At 43.1% G+C, this 20751-nt stretch overlaps 1 protein-coding gene across 1 annotated transcript in view; it reads left to right on the forward strand.

Annotated features, from left to right (window-relative positions):
• Window positions 1–3147: 3147 nt before the first annotated feature.
• Sec24a (SEC24 homolog A, COPII coat complex component) overlaps window positions 3148–20751 on the forward strand; it is a 67639-nt gene continuing 50035 nt past the window's right edge. The window contains exons 1-2 of the mRNA XM_051180737.1: window positions 3148–3359; window positions 18709–19164. Coding sequence (XP_051036694.1) covers window positions 3263–3359; window positions 18709–19164 — 553 coding nt within the window. The 5' untranslated portion in view covers window positions 3148–3262. The remainder of the gene's footprint in view (window positions 3360–18708; window positions 19165–20751) is intronic.

Consider the following 20751-nt stretch of genomic DNA (forward strand, 5'->3'; position numbering starts at 1 on the left):
ATTAAACCAAGGGAAGTTGGAACCCATGGCATTTACCTCTCTGAAGAGTGACCTTTTTTTCCTGACCTCACAAAACTTCAGTTTCTGAGTTCCATTTTCTCTTTAAAGCAAGATTTGTGTTTGTGTTCGGTTTTTTGTTTGTTTGCTTTATTGTTCTTAAATATGTTTGGGTTGGTGTCATAGATGCTCTTAGGTGAAAGTTTGATTAAAAGTATCTTTTTACTAAAGAAGCCTACACAGAACTTGTAATAAGGGGGAGAGAGATGGAGAGACACCTCAGCAGTGAAGAGTACTGGCTGTTCTTGCACAGAGGACCAGGGTTCCATCACTCACATCAGGGCGTTCACAATTGCTGGTCAACTCCAGCAACAGGGGATGCAACACCCTCTCCTGGGCTCTGTGGGCTCTGCATCCACGTGGTGTAAAATACTTCCCTGTAGGCACTCACACATACAAAAAATAAACTTTAAAACAATCTTTAAAAAAAAAAAAAAAAAAAAAAAAAAAGCAGTTGAAGCCAGGTGGTGGTGCACGCAATTTAATCCCGGTGCTCAGGAGGCAGAGACAGGTAGATCTTTGTGAGTTCAAGGCCAACATGGTCTACAGAGGGAGTTCCAGGACAGCAAAGGTTACACAGAGAAACCCCCGCTTAAAAAAAAAAAGAAAAAAGAAAAAAAAAAAAAAAGAACAAAACAAAACCAAAAAAGAAAAACAAAGAAAGTTGAATTTCACTCACAGATAATATATTTTAGTATGGTTATAATAAAAAATCCAAGTTAGGATAATTTTTTTTGTTTTGTTTTCTGGTTTTTTGAGACAGGGTTTCCTCTGTATAGCTTTGTAGGCTAGGCTGGCCTTGAACTCACAGAGATCTGCCTGCCTCCTGAGTGCTGGAATTAAAGGCTCACGCCACTGCCTGGCAAAAACAAAACTTTCTGGGCAAAGTGGCATAATTAGAATTCCAGAATCACAACAGGACTTAGGAATTAGCATTGGAGCCTTTCTTCTTGCCAAAGGTGGGCACGACATTGAAAATGAAATGGCTGACTGCACTCGACGCTTGGCCGGGCCTGTTGTCTTTTTTCTTTTCCTGTTTGGCCACCTTGGTAGTTTGACCTCTCACTTTTTCAGAACAAGCCAGGGAACCATGAATTTTACCTCCTAGAATGCAGCCAGCTACTTCCGGAGTGGTAGCCTCTACGCCATACTAGTCTAGGGTGGCCTCATCCTCCAGTTACATGACTTGAACTTGCAGGGCAATGCCTTCCAGTGAGGCCACAGGAGCTTTGATCTGGGCTACCTTCGATGGCCAGTCACCTCGAGGGTGTGTAGTTCCTGGGCGCCACTAACCCTCGGACACTGAAGCTGCTATGTCGAAGGAGTAAAGAAAGAGGTTATATTTTACTGCTTGCTTCTTGGGACTTGACAGTTTTAGACTGTTCTTTTTCTATGTATACTTCACAGCAGGCGTTAGATGTTTAACGAATTAGGTAAGATGTACTTTCCCCTGACGTTGTGAAACTATTGTCATAACACCACACTTTAATCAGCAGTACACATCTATGAAGGACTTTGTCATCTGCTTAGAGCAGGAAAAACTGAAGTAGAATGAAGGTAGCTAAGATTACTACTGATATCGTTAATTATGTTGTGTAATCAACACCAGTTTCTACTTCTTTTTGGCCTTAAAAAGTCTATTTGGGGGTAGAAAAACAAAACAAAACAAAAAATTTTAAAAAGCTCACAAACTACTTGCTCAGAAAGGGAAGTCTGAATTATTTCCCTTAATGTAAAGACTCAGAAGAGGAATTAAACTGCAAAACTGCCTTTGGGGTGTTTTTTTTTTTTTCCCCTTCATTTTTGTTTTTCAAGACAGGGTTTCTCTGTGCAGCTTTGGAGCTTGTCCTGAAACTCGCTCTGTAAACCAGGCTGGCCTCGAACTCAGATCTGCCTGCCTCTGCCTCCCGAGTGTTGGGACTAAAGACTTATGCCACCAACGACCGGCGCCTTTGAATTTTTGAACAGGTTTTCTTCCTACAAGGATGAGTAAACTCTCTACCAGTAACTTATATCCCTAACCGTTTTCTGAGAAATTGTGTCCTGTTAAATTGCCCAGACTGGTCTTGGATTCAGCACCTTCCTGACTCATTTTCCAGTAACCAGAAATACTGGAGTACACCACCACCACTGATTTAAAATTACTACTTAAATATGTTATTAGGCCATGAGCCTCAATATTAACTAAATACTTGCTATTAGAAGCTGTGTAGCTCATTGGGAAATGAGTGCTTCCCTAGGACCCTGGATTCCATTGTCAACACTGGGAAAGGAAGAGTAGGGATTGCTGATCCATCCATGCAGGGTGAACGTACTCTGGAGTGACTATGCTATGAGTAAGCTAACTTCAGAATTAAAATACCCCTGAATCTTCCAATTGAAAAGAAAATGCTTCCTCCTTAACATCAATTTTTACCTTGACCTCTCTTCAGCCTTGGCAGACCTGATTAGGCTGCTTTCGAACTTAAAAATCAACACGCCTGCCTCGGCCTTTCATTTGCTACCACTTTCGGCCCACGACACTGATACACACACGTGTTATTTTAACATTTCTTTTTAAAATTCCCCACACTCTACATCCGGCATGGCACCGACTGAGTCACTAGCGATGACTGGGTCCGGACTGCAGACGAAGACATCTGTTTCAGGTAATCCTCAGTGAATCCCGGAATAGGACTCGAAGTCCACACCTCCTTCAGATTCCCGATCATCGATCATCTGACAGGGAGGTGACGTTCTCCACGCCGGGGATTTTCGTAGTGGCGACACTTGCCACTTCCGGTGGGCGGCGGGAGCCCGTGACGTGGACGGCGAGTCCGTGCACGGTCCTCCGGGCCCGGCCACGGGACTATCAGGTGGCCTCGGGGCAGCTCCGCCAGGACAGAGAGCGCCCAGCCGGAACCGGAAGTGCCACGTGTCCCCACTGTGCCTGCGCGGCGCGGCCGGCGGCTCCTCCCAGGGCCTGCCTCCTCTCCGGGTTCGGCTGGCGCCTCCGAGCCCGGCGTTTGCGGCCCCGCCGGCCAGACTCCCGAGCCTCTCCGCGCCCAGGCCGGGTCGTGGTCGCCGGCGGGCTGAGGAGACCGAGACGCCATGCTTCGGCCTTGACCTGCCGCCCTCAGGCCTTCAGCTTCCTCCCCTCGGCTTCCTTCTCCGAGCTCTCGGTCGACCCCGACGACTCCGTCCTACCCTGAGAACCCCGGGCGCCATGGCCCAGCCCGGGATCCCGGCCGCCCGCGGCGCCACAGCCAGCCTCCAGGCCCAGAACGGGGCTGCCTCGGCCTCGGGATCTCCCTACACCAACGGTGAGTGCCGCATGGGGGCGGGGAGGACGGCACGGCCAGGGTCCGAGGTCTCCGGGCCGGCTCAGCCCCGGGAACGGCGGTAGAGGTGCACCTGCAGAGCTGCGTTGGGGAGAGTGTTTCACATGTATTTATACATTCAGTCAGCAAACAGTAAGCACCTGCGGTATGCTGCGTCTGCGATAAACAACTATTTCACATGTATTTATTCAGTCAGCAAACAGTAAGCACCTGCGGTATGCAGTGTCTGAGTTAAACAAGAGGTGAAAAAGAATCGCGGGCGAAATCAGTTCCTCAGAACTGCTTTACAAGGGAGGTCATAGTGTCTGAGTGCCATCACCCTCCTCGCCACCTCAGTCCGCTGTCCTTGAGGGCAGGATTCATCTCGGGTCTGTAAGATCCAAGCGCCGAGGGATGCTGGTCGTGTTTATTAGTTCGAGTTTGCGGAGATGAATGAACGACTCCGCCTTTGGCAGACCCCTCTAGGACTTACTCATCCCTCCAGCGATTTTTCTCCAAGGGTCTTCCTACAGCGGCCCCTGGGCCGCCTGTGCAGTTTTTCGGTTGTGGAAGAACCTCCTCACTTGGAACGTAGTTAGATACAACCCTCTAAACCCGAGGAGAGTGTACATCTGGCACTATAATTTATCACTTGGCATGAGAATATCTTATAATATGATACCTCTTCTAGGATTCCTGGAGCTTTTCTAAGTGTGAATTGCTAAGCGTATTTTAATTGATATAATAAAGACATTTTCTGCCTACTTACAAATTAGCCTACAAGTCTTTGCTTCATGGGAAGAAGACAGGGAGAATAATACTAAAGTACTCACTGTGCCCATTGAAGTCTGAGAAAATAGCCAGTGACTAAAATTGCTGGTTACAATGCATTTAAAGAAGACTACTGTTTTCCTTACAAAGAGGGCTCTTTATAATCCTTAAAAATGTCTGTGGGTAGGCAGCTCTGTGGGCAGGGCAACAAGCTAGAAGTATTGACAAGTTAACTTCAATTGGTTCTTAAGTTTATAGTAACAGATTATGTAAACTCCATTTTGTTCAGTGACAGAAGCATTTACATAGAAGATGAAGTCATTCTCTTTGAGGTGAAAACAATTGAGCAAGGTGTCTCTGGTGTGGGTTTTTCTTATAAATTTCACTTAAATGGCAAATTCTGCAAATGTGCCTGTGAGATTACATACAAGTATAGTTGTCAGGATTTTGAAACACTGCAGGAATTTAATTCGTATGATAGGTTGTGCTGGAGGTATTTAATTGATTTTAGTTAGTTTTTTTGAGACAGTGTCTCATTCTGTATGTCCAGTTGGCCTGAACTTGTGGCAATCCTCCTGTCTCAGCTGCCTGAGTGTCTGGATTACAGAGCAGGAACTTTCATGTCTCCACTTACTTTGTCTTTTGGTCAAAGCACCTGTTGCACATTCACGTTCTGACCTTGGGGATAAAAGAGACTAAGAGAACACTCACATGTGGGTTGTTTAGAGCCATTTGGGAATTCAGATGTGGAACTGGTGATTGTGCTTTAGTGTGGTAGGAGCTGGAAAAAAATGTGGCCAATAAAAGTAAGGAGTTTAACTGCAAATGTAACAGCCATCACATCAGGCTCCCCCCCCCCCACCTTGGTTATAAGGGTGATTTTTGTTTGTTTGTTCTGTTTTTATTTTCCAAGACAGGGTTTCTCTGTGTAGCTTTGGCTATTCTGGAACTAATTCTGTAGACCAGGCTGGCCTCGAGCTCACAGAGATCCACCTGCTCTGCCTCCCAAGTGCTGCGATTAAAGGTGTGTGCCACCACTACCTAGCTATAATAACCATTTTTAACATTTTGTTTTGAGTCAGTGTCTTTCTTTGTAGTCCTGGCTGACCTGCAATTCACTATGTAGGCCAGGTTGGCCTCAAAATCACCGAGGTTCACCTGCCTCTATATTGGGAGCACAGGATTAAAGGCGTGTACCACCACACCTGGTAGCTAATTGTGTTTGAAAATTCTTAGGTGTTGGTTTAATGTGCTTGTGTAAGTTACCATGCTACAGTACCACTAGATCTCAAGATATCATTTAGATTTAACCAAGACTTAGCAAGAGTGGCTATTTTCATTTTCTGTAAGTTGCTTTCTTGCTATATTCTTTATACTAAATAAACTATTTTGCTCAGCAATATGGTATTATGTTGCATTACAACCTAAAGATTGTCTAGAAAGGTTTCCCACAGGTTTTTGTTTTTTTTTTTTTTTTTGTTTTTGTTTTTGTTTTTTCAAAACCAAAGGTTTCTCTGTGTAGCATTGTAGATCAGGCTGTCCTCGAATTCACAGAGATCTACCTGCCTCTGTCTCCTGATTGCTGAGTTTAAAGGTGTGCACCTCCACTGCCCAGCTTACCCCCAGGTTTTTTGTTTTTGTTTGTTTGTTTTTTGTTTTTGAAGACAGGGTTTCACTGTGGCTTTGGAGCCTGTCCTGGAACTAGCTCTCATAGACCAGGCTGGTCTTGAACTCACAGATATCCACCTGCCTTTGTCTCCCGAGTGCTGGGATCACAGGTGTGCACCACCACTGCCGGGCCTTTCCCCCAGGTTTTTAATACTGACTTGTATATTTCCATTGCAGTATGTTGATAGTGAGGCTGCAAGATAACTTCAACTGATACCTTATCCTGATGATCGTAATAAGGCTAAAGGGAAATAAGAGTTCCTGTCATTCTGTACCTCCTTTGCTAGCTTTTAAACCAACTTGCTACAGCAGTTAAGAGACTGAAAGTTTATTAACTTCATTTCTGTGTGATGTCTATGTAACACTTCTATTTACACATAGCCCTGAAGCTGAGAGGGTCAATCTCCTTTCACCTTCCTTTGGTAGGCTGTAATTTTGTAAGAGTATCTGACTTCCCTCGACTTGTAAGTCCTGTGACTTCAGAGCCCACATAGTGTCTAGCACATTTAAGAATTACTAGTTTGGGAGGCTGAAGACATGGCTCAGTAGTTAAGAGCACCTGCTGCTCTTGTAGAGGACCAGGGTTCAAGTCCCAGCACCCATGAAGTGGCTCACAACCAACCACTTCAGTTCCAGGATTGGTATCTGTCTTCCTCTGCTGGCCTCTGTGAGCACCAGATAGGCATGTGGTGCACAGATACACAAAAAGTACTTACAAACGTTTTATTAAAAAGTTTCTGTCAAGCAGGGTGTTGGTGGCATACACCTTTAATCCTAGTACTTGGAAGGCAGAGGCAGGTGGATCTCTGTGAGTTCGAGGCCAGGCTGGTCTACAGAGTGTTCCAGGACAGGCTCCAAAAGGAATACAGAGAAATTCTGTCTTGAAAAACAAAAAAAAAAAAAAGGAAAAAAAACATTCCCAATTTTGTTGAACAAAAGCTTTAGAATCAACTGTTTGCAGTTCAAGTCAGTGAATATGTAGTAATTAAATTAGAGTACATTTTCAGTTTATATAATTCAAATTATGTATGTATTTATTTGCTTGTTTTAGTTTCTTGAACAGGGTTTCTCTGGCTGTCCTGGAACTTTCTTTGTAGACTAGGCGTTCTTGAACTCACATAGAATGAGTTCTGTCTGCTCTACCTCTGGAGTACTGGGATTAAATGGGGCTTAAAGGTGTGCACCACCACTGTCTGGCTTTTATGTATTTTAAAGTAAGTGTGTGTGTGTGTGTGTGTGTGTGTGCATCCATGTTTCCGTGTCACATGTGTGAAGGTGCCTTCAGAGACCAAAAGAGAGCATCAGATCCCCTGGAGCTGGAGTTACAGGCAGTTGTGAGCTACCTGATATGGGTGCTTGCAGATGAAATTGGGTCCTTTGGAAGAGTAGCAAGTGCTCTTAGCGGTATATGAGCAGTCTTTATTCAGAAACAGGCCCTGAATAAAGGTGGTATCTAGTCCCTCCCATGTTTATTGTTTTCAGAATGGGCAGAAACTGAACTCCCATAATCCTTTGTGTACCTCTGTACATTGTTGTAGGCCAGAGATAACATTAAGTGGTGAAGCACCTGCTTAACATGTACAAGGCTTGGGTTCAATGCTGAGTACTGCAAAAAGAAAAAAAGCAAAGCTCGAAGAAGGTAACACTGTTGCATGTAGTAGCCATTGAACTGCTTTTCTCTCTCTCTGCTGATTGACCATGGCTCTGGAAAGAGAGACATAGTAACTAACAGGAGCTAGCACTCACTGTTCAGGTACAGTGCTTCCAGGCACTGGCCAATGGCACACTTTGTCATCTGATTACCCACTTTTCTTCTCCTTGATCCCAGGACCCAGATCCTTGAACTAGTGTGGGAATCAGGGATCAAAGCCTTATTTTTTGTCTCCTTATATAGGTATATACCTATAACTACAGCAAAGAGTTGCTGGCTTTTTGTTTTTGTTTTGAGACAGGGTTTCTCTGTGAAGAAGCTCTGGCTGTTCTGGAACTCCATCTGTAGACCAGGCTGTTCTCAAACTCAGAGATCTGTCTGCCTCTGCCTCCCGAGTGCTGGGATTAAAGGTGGTTTTTGTTTGCTTGTGTGTGTGCTGACAACTTTTAAGAGTGCTTCTTTCTGTTAATATTTAGTCCATTCTGTTCCTGTCCCATCATAGACTTTCCTGTTTTCTTTTGTTGTTATTATCCCTCAGTCTCATAGTCCTCTCTATCCTGTGTATATATATGTAAGTATCTAACAGGTCCTTAGGCTTGTGAGGCAAACACTCTACCTCTGAGCTCCTGAAATTGCTCCTACCCTAGCTTTGATTCTCAGAATTTGCTTTCCTCCTTTTTTTCCCCTTTCTTTTTTCCTTTTGGTTTTTCAAGATACAGTTTCTCTGTGTAGCCCTGGCTGTCCTGGAACTCTCTCTCTCTCTCTGTAGACCAGACTAGCAGGAAACTCACATGATCTGCCTGCCTCTGCCTTCCTAGTGCTGGGCTTAAAGGTGTGTGCCACCACTGCCTGGCACTTTCTCTTTTTGTTACTGTTTTGTTTTATGGTTCTGAGAAGCAAGACCAAGCTCTCAGCATGTTAGGCAGACACTTCACTACTGAGCTGCATCCTCAACTCCCTCCCCCCTTTTAAGCATTTGTGTATATACGTGTACATATATGTGTGAGTGCCATCAGAAGCCAGAAGAGGGTGTCTAATCCCCTGGAGCTGGAGTTACATGGAGCTGTGGGCCATGTAATGTGGTGCTGGGTACTGACCTCTAGTCATCTGAAAGAGCAGCAAATGCTCTTAACTATGCCTTCAGCCTTATTTGTTTGTTTTTTTGAGACTGGGTCTCATGTAGCTCAGACTGACCTCAAATTAACTATGCAACAAAGATGTCTGTAAATTTCTGATCTTTAAGCCTCCACTTCACAAATGCTGTGGTTATTGGTTTATGCCACCACAACTATCTTTTCTTTCCTTTTGTTTTTGTTGACAAATTCTTCAGGTGAAGAATGTATTTTGATTAATAATGTGAGATGAGGTACTAAGTTAGATCCCCTAGGTTGTCAGATTCCCTGGGACTGGATTTTCAGGTTTGTGAGTTACCCTGTGAGTGCAGAGAATTGAACCCAGATTCTTTGTAAGAATAGCCAGTGCTTTTAACCACTGAGCCACCTCTCCAACCCCTCTGAATTAATTTAAAATTAGTGTTTCTTTTGGGTAAATGTTCGATAGTTGACCACTATAAACTGCCTGCTAAGTAGTGGTTCAGTATATAATGTACTAGTGAATGAATGGCTGAAGAATGAAAAGGCCCTCAGTCTTTGTCCTACTTAGAATTTTAAGGAAAACCATTAGGGACATATCTGCTTCCTTTACATTTTTGTTTATTCATTTATTATATGATACTGAAGATTAAACACTGGGCTTCCTGTGTGCTTGGCGAGCAACATCCCACCCTTTTTTGTGTTTTTAAAATTTGAGACAGTCTCAGTGAGTTTCTCAGGCTGGCCTCGAGCTCATTCTGTCACCTACCTCAGCCTCCCAAGTTACAGGCCTGAACTGCCAGCCTTTTTCTTCTACATGGACTTTTATGTGAAAGAGGTAGTTAATTCAGTGTGTTCTTAATTGTTTACTAGGCTTACTAAGGAAATTTATAAATTGTGATTTTGTATTAATTGGTGTGATACTATTTTACATTCTACTTATGAATAATAAGGACATCAATGATTCTAAAAGTTATCGTGTACCAGTGAGTTTTTTGTTTGTTTTGGGGTAGCTGGAGATTGAACACAGCCTCTCATAGCTAAGGGGCATGCTGTCATAGAGCACATAGTCAGGCACTCCTCTCCCACTTTAAACTTTATTTTAGACAGTGTCTTGGTAAGTTACCAAAGCTTGACTGAACATCTGTATGTAGTGTTTGTATGTATGCTCCTCACCCCTGTGCTGCCACTGCCATTTCTCTCAGGACAGAAACTTACTGTGTAGCCATGGTTGGCCTACAACATGGCTGGCCTATGGTCTACAGAGTGAGTTCAGGACAGACTCTGAAGCTACACAGAGAAACCCTGTCAAAAAAGAAAGAAAAGGAAGAAAGAAAGGAAGGAAGGGGCTGGTCTTACACCTGATGAAGTGTTCCTGTGTCTGCTTCCAGCTTGTTAGAATTACAGATGTATGCCATAACATCCACTTTAAATCACTGGTTTCTAGGTCCATTCTGAAATCTATGTGAATGGTCAGTACATGAGGCATGTACTCTCCTAGGATTCTGTTATTTATTTATTTGTTTGTTTCTGGCTGGTTGGGAGGAGTGAAGAAGTGCCTCTTACTATATGTAGCTCAGGCAGGCCTCCAACTCACAGCAATCCTCTAGTATTTGCCTTCCAAGTACTGGGATTACAAGTGTGAATTACTGTCTTAGGGTTTCTGTTGCTGTGAAGAAAGGAAAACATTTAATGGGGGCTCACTTACAGTTCAGAGGTTTAGTCCATTATTGTCATGGTGGGAAATGGCTGTGTATAGGCAGACATGGTGTTGGAGCTGAGAGTCCTACATCTTAGTCAGGGGCAACAGGAAGTGATCTGAACACTAATTTGGCCTCTGTGGTGGTTTGAATGAAAATGGACCCCATAGACTCATAGAGAGAGGCAGTATTAGAGGATGTGGCCTTGTTAGAGGAAGTGTGTCACTGGGGCTTTGAAGTTCCAGATGCTCAGCCAGGCCCAGTGTGCTTCTCTCTTCCTGCTGCCTGCAGATCTCAGCTCCTTCTCCAGCACCATGTTCTGCCTGTGCTGCCACTGTATTTCCTGCTATGATGATAATAGACTAAACCTCTGAACTGGTAAACCAGCTCCAATTAAATGTTTTCCTTTATAAGATTAGCCATAGCCATGCAGTGGTGGCACACACCTTTAATCCCATATCTTGGGAAGCAGAGGCAGGCAGATCTCTGTGAGTTCGAGGTTCAGGGCAGCCTGGTCTACAGAATGAGAACTAGGCCAGCCAGGACTACACACAGAGAAACCCAGTCTCGAAAAACAAAACAAAAAGAGTGCCGTGGTCATGGTGTTTCTTCACTGCAATTGAAACCCTAACTAAGACAGCCTCTGTTTCCTCACGTTCCTCAGATTGTCCCTAACAGAGCCACAGATAAAGTAAAAATGCTTGCTGGCTATGGTGACATATGCTTACAATCCCAGCTCTTGTTAGGTAGAGGCAGAGGATCAAGGAGTTCAAGTCCAGCCTTTCCTACATAACAAACTCAAGACCAGCTAGGGCATATGAGATGCTGTCTTAAAAAGAACAAGGAAACCAAACAACCAAAAAACTAAATCCCATGGGGCCAGAGAGATGGCTCAGTAGTTAAAAGAATTTCCTACTCTTCTAGAGAATCCAAGTTCTATTCCCAGTATTTACATCAGGCAGTTTACAACTACCTATAACTCAAGCCCTAGGGGTTCCAACCCCTCTTGTCTCTGTGGGCACCCTCATGCAGATACATACACATAATTACAAGTAATAAAATAAATCTTATTTTTTTTTTTAATACAAAAGCCGGGGAAGAAAAAGTATTTAGGGCATTTAATTTTGGTTTGGTTTGGTTTTTGAGACAGGGTCTCACTATATAGTTCTGGCTGTCCTGGAACCCACCAGGTAGACCAGGCGGGCCTCAAACTCAAGATCCACTTGCCTTTGCCTCCCTAGCACTGGAATAGAAAAAGTGTGTGTCACCCTGCCAAGCTACTTATGAAGGGTTTTTAATGCAGTCTTACCAGGGAAATGAGAAGAAGAAGTAGATACGCAATTAGGGGAAACAAATGACTTTGAGAAATAGTTGTCCCTCCTACACTTGTTTTAAGATAATGGAGTGCAAAACACTGAGTGAGAAATAAATTGCTCAGTAATTGCTATGAAGGGAATGTTACTGCTGGTGTTTCCAAGCACCTGTGAGGTCTGTGGGGGAGGCAGGGGCACTGTGAAGAGGTCAGGAGCAAAGGAACAAACACTGCTTCTCTGTGCTTGCCCTCACACAGCAGAGAGCTCTCCTGTGATCACCCTGGGGTGTGGGCACATGCACTTCTTCAGTGGACACCAACTGCAACAACTACAGCCACCCTGTCCTGTTCAGTTATGACCCCATCCACCTGGAGATACCATCAGATTCTTCAGGTCAAATAAGGATTCAGCCCCATAAATTGCTTCAGATGTGGTAACAAGTCCAGGTTTCTGACCTGTGCTTCTGATTGGCTATATCAGTGAATCCCATGACCTTCCTGCTTGGATGCAGTAATTTGGTAGACAGTTCACAGTACATGGGGAAGCATTGGTAATGGTTCCTATGGGCAGGGCATGGGGGAGGGTGACCATCTTAGACCGTCTATATCTTCAGCAACCTTGAAGGTCATCACATCTATAGGATGGGATAGTTTTATGACAGTGACCAGGTATGTAGTATGGAAGATCACCCCCAACAGGGTCTCTGTTGCTTAGGCTGGTCTCATACTCTGAGGTCACAGAGATCCTCCTGCCTCAGCCTCTGGAAATCTGAGATTATGGGCATGAGCTACCTACTGCACCTGGCACTAGTATGCAGACTTAAAGAAACAACACTTTTGCCAAGCAGTTGTGGCACACACCTTTAATCCCAGCACTTGGGAGACAGAGACAGGTGGATCTCTATGAGTTTGAGGCCAGCCTGGTCTACAGAGCGAGTTCCAGGACAGTCTCCAAAGGTACACAGAGAAACCCTGTCTTGAAAAACAAAAAAACAAAACAAACAAACAACAACAACAAAAAAAAAACCCAATACTATTTTGCTTAGTGTGTGTATGTGAGTGTGTGTGGTGGGTTGTACACATGCCATGGTGCCACATAGGAGGACAGAGGACATCTTTGGTGAATTGGTTCTCTTCTACTGTTATATATAGCAAATGGCCTTTCCCCAAGGAGCCATCTTAGTAGCCCAAATTTCAGAACATTACTACCCCCAAAGACAATCAAAATCCTTACTCATCACTCTAGTGCCTCAACCACGCATGAATCGGCCTTTGTGTCTGGATTTTCCTATCCTGGACATTGTATATAGGTTAATTATACAATGCATGTCTAATTACACTCTCCTGTGTCTGGCTTCTTTCAGTGAAAAGATAGTGTGTGTGGTGGTGGGAAGTGAACTCAGGGCCTCATACATAACAGCAGATGCTGAGCTTGAACTCCAGTCCCCACATGTAGTAGCATTTTAAGGTTTATTCATTTATAGCCTATTAGTGCTTTGTTTTTTTTATGACAAATCCCACAGGGTTATCCTGTTGATGGTGGTGATTGTTTCCATTTTGGGGATATTGTCTTAGACACAGTTCTAGTGTCTAAGTGACACATGACCAAGGCAACTCTTAAAAAAAAAGGAAACTGTTAGCAGCTTGCTTACAGTTTCAGAGGCCTAGTCCATCAATAACATGGCAGGAACCGTGGTGGCATACATGGCACTAGAGCAGTAGCTAAGAGACACATCCTTATCTGCAGGCCACAGGAAGAGAGAGAACTGGGCTTGGCATGGGCTTTTGAAACCTCAAAGCCCACCCCCAGAGACACAAGCCTACACCTCCTAGTCCTCCTCAAATAGTGCCATTCCCTGATGACTAAGCATTCAAATGCATGAGCATATGGAGCCATTCTTATTCAAATCACCACATTCTACTCCCTGGCTTCCATATGCTTTTAGCCATATTGTAATGCAAAATGCATTTAGTACAACTTCAAAAGTCCCCATATTTTTTCAGCCTCAGCACTGCTTAGAAGTCTAAAGTTCAGCCAGGTGTTGGTGGTGCATGTTTTTAATCCCAGCACTTGAGGAGGCAGAGATAGGTAGGTAGATCTCTGAGTTCGAGGGCAGCCTGATCTACAGAGTGAGTTTCAGGATAGCGATTAGCTATACAAAGAAACCGTATTTCAAAAAACAAAACCAAAACAAGAAATTTAAGTCTTTTCTGAGACTTATGGGGTTATCTTAACTGTAAGCTCTTATAAAATCAAAATAAAAAAAGCAGGTCACATTTCTAATTTGCAGTGGCACAGAATATACATTACCATTTCAAAATGGGGGAAAAGGAGCATAGTGAGGAAATATTGTGCCAAAGCAAGACCTAAAACCATCGGGGCAAACTCCAAAGTCTGCATCTTTATGTCTGATAATCAAAGCACTCCTCAGATCTGCAACTCCTTTCAGCTTTGTTGACTGCTGGTTCCACACCTGAGGTGTGTGGCACGTATCCCACGAGTCTGGCATCTCCATCCTCTTGAAGTATTCAATGAAATCCAGGTTCCACCTTAACAGCTTCACACAGTGGTCTCTCTACTCAGGGGTGTCCCTAACACATACATGTCCTTGACAGCTTTCCTTAGCATTGGAAGGAGATTCCATATTCCCTTTCTTGTATCCCTGACTCTAAAACTAGAACCACATGGCCAAAGCTGCCAAGTTTGGCTATTTGATGGGGATAGAACTTGGCCCCCTTATTCAATTATATCTGCACCAGTTTTCTGTTGTATGTGGTTTCCTTTACTCCCTAAGCTTTTCCTTGATTCCTTTTCACACCTGGAAGCCTAGCTGGGTGTGGTCTTGCCCAGAGGTCACCATTCTGTTTACTTCAATTAGCTCCAGGCTTTTCTTTTTAAACTGGAGCACTAGACTTAGCTTCATTAGTTTCCTGGTGCTCCTTTTCCCTCAAACTATGCATGTTTTTTTTTCTCTCTCTCTTTTCTTAAGATTTGTTTATTTATTATGTACTCAGTATTCTGCCTGCATCTATGCCTGCATGCCAGAAAGAGAGCACCGGATCTTATTGTAGATGTTGCTGGGAATTGAACTCTGGACCTCTGGAAGAACAATCAGTGTTCCCAAACTCTGAGCTATCTCTCCAGCCCACATGTTTTATTTCTTGTTGCCTCACTTATTACTTTTCATTGTAGATCAGGCAGATATTTAGAAGGACAAGAAATGGCCACAAGAATGATTTCTAGGCCACTTGCTACTCTTCTTTCCTCTCTGAAATTTCTTGAGCTGGGCCCCACCGTTCAAAATTCCCTTAGCACTGTCTTCCATTCTCCTACTAGGATGGCCCATTAAGCCTGGTTTAAAAGTATCCAACTGCTTTTCTAGTCTGAATCCCAATGTCTTCCAGGTTCCTCCAACAAACAGTATGGTCAGGCCTGTCACATAATACTTCAATCTGTGGTACCAACTTCTGTCTTATTCTCTGTTCCATTGCTATGAAGAGACACCATGACCAAAGTAACTGTTAAGAGTATGTTTTTTTCCCTGCCGGCCCCAAATAACACACAGAGATGCTGTATTAGATATAAAGCTGTAGGCCAGTTACTAGTTTCTTATCACTAGCTCTCTTAAATATTAACCCATTTCTATTAATCTAAGTATTTCCACGTGGTCTCATCTTACCAGAGAGAGGGCCGGGACCTCTGTTCCCTCAAATCTCTACATGTTGACTCCTCCCTACTACTTCCTCTCTCCTCCTAGTCTCCTAGTCCCGCCTATCTTGCTTTCCTTTTGGTCAACAGTGCTTTATTCATTAATCAATATGACAAACATATTTACAGAATGACATCTTCCATCATCTCTTCTTTTCTGTCTAAAATAAAAAGAAGGGCTTTAACTTTAACATAGTAATATATATAAAACAAAACAGTTATCAAACAAGAACTATAGTTAACAATATTTAGTTTATTAACATTTAGCAAGATTTAAAGAAAATATTTCATCATTTATCTTATCTTTGTGAGTCTGAAGTCCTATATGTAACTTATCTTTAATCCTAACTAAGGAAAATTATAACCATAGCTATCTGTCTTTAACTCCATCAAAAACCACAGAAGGATAATATATAAACTCTAGAAATGACAGAGACATCTTGCTACTTGATCAGTCACCTGAAGTTTTTTTGTAATGTTCTATCTTTATCCTATAGGCCACAGTGTGTCTGGCAGACTCCTCAGCAAAGCAGGAAACTTTAAACTATCAGTATTTGTAATTTGTCAGTCACCTTTTTTTGTGTCCTGCAGTCTGGCAGACTCTTCTTCCATGAAGCAAGAATCCTGTAGCAATGTCCATCTTGTATCAGCAGTCACTTTCCTGTGGGTCCTGCATGTCCAGTTTATACAGCATAAAGTCAAACAGACTAGAGCAGTATCTTGCCCAAATGGCTAGTCTTGCCATTTTGAAAGCAAACTCCATGACAAGTTTCTTTGATGTCCATCTTCCTTTCTGACATAAGTGGTGTTACCAGGAGCAGTTACGTCTCATTGTCAAGAAAAACCCTAAACCATTTTAAATGCCATATTCTGTAAGTCTTTGAAAGGTTTGAAGAATGTCTATTTATCTCAAGTACATCTCTGTATATCTAGAAATCCTAACTAACAACTATAAGTTTTGACTATTATAGGTAACTATGATCTGTGCTAAGTTATACATTATATTTTTAAATGAGTTATATAAACACAATACCTAAACATATCACAAAATTGACCTTAAATTTGTATCAATATGTGAAAATCCATATCAAAACAAAGTATTTATATCTATAAGTAACGGTTTAAAAAACTAATTATTTATGAATGCTCTGTATGTACACCCAAATTTCAGAAGAAGGCATCAGATGTCTTTACAGATGGTTGTGAGCCACCATGTAGTTGCTAGGAACTGAACTCAGGACTTCTGGAAGAACATCTAGTGTTCTTAACAGCTGAGCCATCTCACTAGCTCCCTAAGATAACTCTTAGAAAGGGAAGCATTTAATTGGGGGCTGGCTTACAGTTTCAGAGGCTTAGTCCATTATCATCATGGTGGGAGCATGGCAGCACTATGGATATTGTAAATAATGCTGCTGCAAGCATTTGTGTGAAGTCACTGCAACGTAAGGGGATTGCAAGCTCATTTGGTAACCGTTTAAAATGTTGAGAGCAGGAGTGATAGATGCATGCGCTACATTCCCACTAGCATGCTGACTCCGTTACTGCACTCTTTTTTGTTTTAACCACCTGATTTGTCTGGGTGGCTATCTTGGTTTCATTTTTGTTTCTTGTTCTCCAGTGTCTATTATGCTGAATAAATATCTGGTCTTAGATTTTATTTATTTATTTATTTATTTATTTATTTATTTATTTATTTATTTATTTGTGTGTGTGTGTGTATGTAGGTGTAAGTGTCTTTGCCTGTGTGTGGCCAGAAGAAGGTCTAAGCGTCCCCCTACCCCAGCTGGAGTCCCGGGTGTTTATGGAATACCTGGTTTGTTCTCTTCCTGCTAGACTCTAGTCTTCATGATGACACATCAAGTTTTCTTATCTACTGAGCCATCTCTGTGGCCCCAAGTTAATGTCTGTGCATATAATTATTAAACATGTATGTTTTGCTTCTCTTTCCATTTTTCTTTCTTCACTTCTCTTTGTGGTGATATATTATTTATGATTTATTAAAGCTTGCCTGAGGATTCAGAAAGCAGAGTCAGCCACAAGCCATAGGAGTCAGGTACACAACTTTAATCCCAATAGCCAGAAGCTAGGAGGTAGTGGTACATACCTTTAATCCTAGGACTTGGTCCAAGGCAACCCAGATCTACACATGATTGATCCAGTCCAAAAAGTCACACAAAGATGATCTCAGCACCTGGGATTACATGCCTTTAATCCCAGTATTAGAGAGAGATATAAGACAGGAGCAAGGTCTCAGTATCTGCCATTCATTCTCCAGCCACACTGAGGAGAGGAAGACATTTAGTCTCAGGATTCTATAGTCACACTGAGGCGAGGCAGTAGGATCAGCCCATTCAGCCTGAGGTAGTGATAAGAGCTAATGGCCTACTACTTTACTTTTCTAATCTTCAGCTTGAAGTTTGAACCCCAGTATCTGTCTCTGGGTCTTTCATTTATCGTGTTGCATCTCTTTTCTTCTGACAGGATTTATCTGTGTAACAGCCCTGGCTGTCCTGGAACTTGCTTTGTAGACCAAGGTGGCCTTACTCTCACAGAGATCCATCTGCCTTTGCCTCTCAAGTGCAGGAATTAAAAAAGCAGTGGTTCTCAACCTTTCTAATGCTGTCACCCTGTAATACAGTTTCACATTATGGGGACCCACATGAAGAGCCCTGCTCCTCAACAAAAGCAGCCATTGTCCTTAACTGTTTATTCATCTCTCTAGCCCCTGAGTGTAATAATAGTTAATATTTTGTTGGTTTTATGTGTGAGTGTGTTTTGACAGGTTCTCACTGTTGTAGCCCTTAGCTGGCTTGGAACTCTCTATGTAAATCAGGCTAGCTTTGAAATTCCAGAGATCTGCCTACCTCTGCCTCCCAAGTGCTAGGATTAAAACCATACATAAACTGGTGCACAATTCTGGCACTTGGAAGGCAGAGGCAGGTGGATCTTTGGGTTCCAGGTCTGCCTGGTCTATAGGAGTTCTAGTACAGCCAGGGCTACATAGAGAAACTTTGTCTCAAAAAACCAAACCAAACAAACAACAAAAGTATATACCACCATTCTCAGTTTGGTCCTGGTTGTCTTGAAACTCACCATGTAGACCAGGCTGGCTTCAAACTCACAGACCTACCTGCCTCTGCCTCCCTAGTGCTGGGATTAAAGGCTTGTGCCCCCATGCCCAGCATATAGTATATGCTCTTCCCTCATGACAATGCTGTCTTCAGGCCCTTGTTTTGATTTTCTGATACAGAGTCTCACTGTAACCCAGGTGTCTTGGAATTTACAATCATCCTGCATAAATGTTCTGAGTGCTATACTTACAGTAAGTATAGCTCCTGCGTATTGAAATCAGGATTTTGTATGAACCCCATTCTTAGCCCTATTGTTGTGTCTTTAAAAGTATTGTTATATTTGTTTGTAAGACTAATTTTCCTTCTTTCTTACCTGAAGGTCCTGTTCAAAATACACTGATGTCATCACAAGTGTCATCGAGCCAAGGATATGATTCCCAGCTTCCAGGATCCTACCCTCGTCCAATGCCAGCAAAGACTTTGGATCCAGTCTCTGCACAGTTGAACTATGGTGGTTCTCAGGGATCTGGGCAGACTCTTAATAGACCACTTGTGGCTTCCAATCCAGTACCACCTCCACTTCACAGTGGTCCTGTTACCCGAATGCCACCACCTACTTCTCAGAACCTAGCTGCTACACCAATGCCTTCTGCTAGCTTTCTTCCTGGAGCCAACCCACCACCACCTTTGAATTGGCAATATAACTATCAATCTACAGGACCACAGACTAACCATTTTCCTCATGTAGCTCAACCTACTATGTCTGGGAATACAAACTTAACAGCACAGCATCAGTATGTTTCTTCTGGAGACCCTGCCAGCTTCATAAAGCCAGGTACTGAGGAATGTGTGAAATGTAGAAATGTAAAACTTGCTCCTTTAGATTTGCCCTGAATACATGAAGCTTTATAGAAAGATGGTTTTTAAAATCAATTAATCGTTAAATAAGTTTCTTTTTATATCTTCAAGTTAATAACTTGCTTACATTCCATTCCATTCCTGAATTCTTACTGCTTTTGCTTCGTAGGTATTTCATTTTTCTTTCCTTTTTTAAGGAGACACGGTCTTGTTATGATGTCTATGCTGAATTGCAATTCCTGTACCCAAGCCTCCCAAACATCTGGTTCTCTAAGCTATCTTTTCTTTCAGTCTCTCCTAAGATTTCCAGGGACTTAGGTTTTTGTGCAGTCATTTCCATAGGCCTAAAAGATGATAGGTGTGACACGTGCCTTTTTAAACCATAGCATTTGGGATATACACACATGCAAAGAGGTTTGGTGATACCCTAAAAATAATAAATATTTAATAAAAGTTACTCCTAGTTATTAGTGGAAATGGTATGACAACAGTCATGTGGAGAGTGAACTGAAGGGGCTGGGTGTAACAGTTGTGCAGTCCCGGGGTGTGTGAACTGAAGGGGCTGGGTGTAACAGTTGTGCAGTCCCGGGGTGTGTGAACTGAAGGGTCTGGGTCTAACAGTTGTGCAGTCCCAGAGAGAGTGAACTGAAGGGGCTGGGTCTAACAGTTGTGCAGTCACTGGAGAGTGAACTGAAGGGGCTGGGTCTAACAGTTGTGCAGTCACGGGGTGTGTGAACTGAAGGGTCTGGGTCTAACAGTTGTGCAGTCCCGGGGAGAGTGAACTGAAGGGTCTGGGTCTAACAGTTGTGCAGTCACTGGAGAGTGAACTGAAGGGGCTGGGTCTAACAGTTGTGCAGTCACGGGGTGTGTGAACTGAAGGGGCTGGGTCTAACAGTTGTGCAGTCCCGGGGAGAGTGAACTGAAGGGTCTGGGTCTAACAGTTGTGCAGTCCCGGGGAGAGTGAACTGAAGGGGCTGGGTCTAACAGTTGTGCAGTCACGGGGTGTGTGAACTGAAGGGGCTGGGTCTAACAGTTGTGCAGTCACTGGGAGAGTGAACTGAAGGGTCTGGGCTCCACCACTTTGTCTGTTTTTCTTTCAGCCTTTTCTTTGGGGAGATAGGATATTCTTTAGTTTGGGCCAACCTTGTCCTTGAGTATATTATGCAGCTAAAGATGACCTTGAAATGGTCTCCTGCCTATATGTCCCTAGTGCAGGGACATGGGAATGTGGTTAAATTGCAGCTGTGTGCTTATCAAGTGCCAGGACCTTAGGTCAGTCTCGAGGACTGCCCACTCTACCCTCTACCACCATTAGATCACTTTCAGCAGCTAACAAATTACATGCTTGGTAGAAAGTATTTGTATATAGTTAAGGGAATATGAATAAAAGAAGATAGCTATTGATATTAGCCATTTCATTTGGAAGCTTTTACTGGTTCATTTCCTCAGAGTATGTGCTAAGAATAAATCTGAAGATCTCAGGTTGATGAGATGGCTCAGTGGGTAAAAGTGCCTATGCAAGCTTGGTTATCTGGGTTCAGTTGCTAGAACATGCAATGGTAGA

The sequence above is a fragment of the Phodopus roborovskii genome, unplaced genomic scaffold, assembly GCF_943737965.1.
Source record: "Phodopus roborovskii unplaced genomic scaffold, PHOROB, whole genome shotgun sequence".
NCBI classification, from domain to species: Eukaryota; Metazoa; Chordata; class Mammalia; order Rodentia; family Cricetidae; genus Phodopus; species Phodopus roborovskii.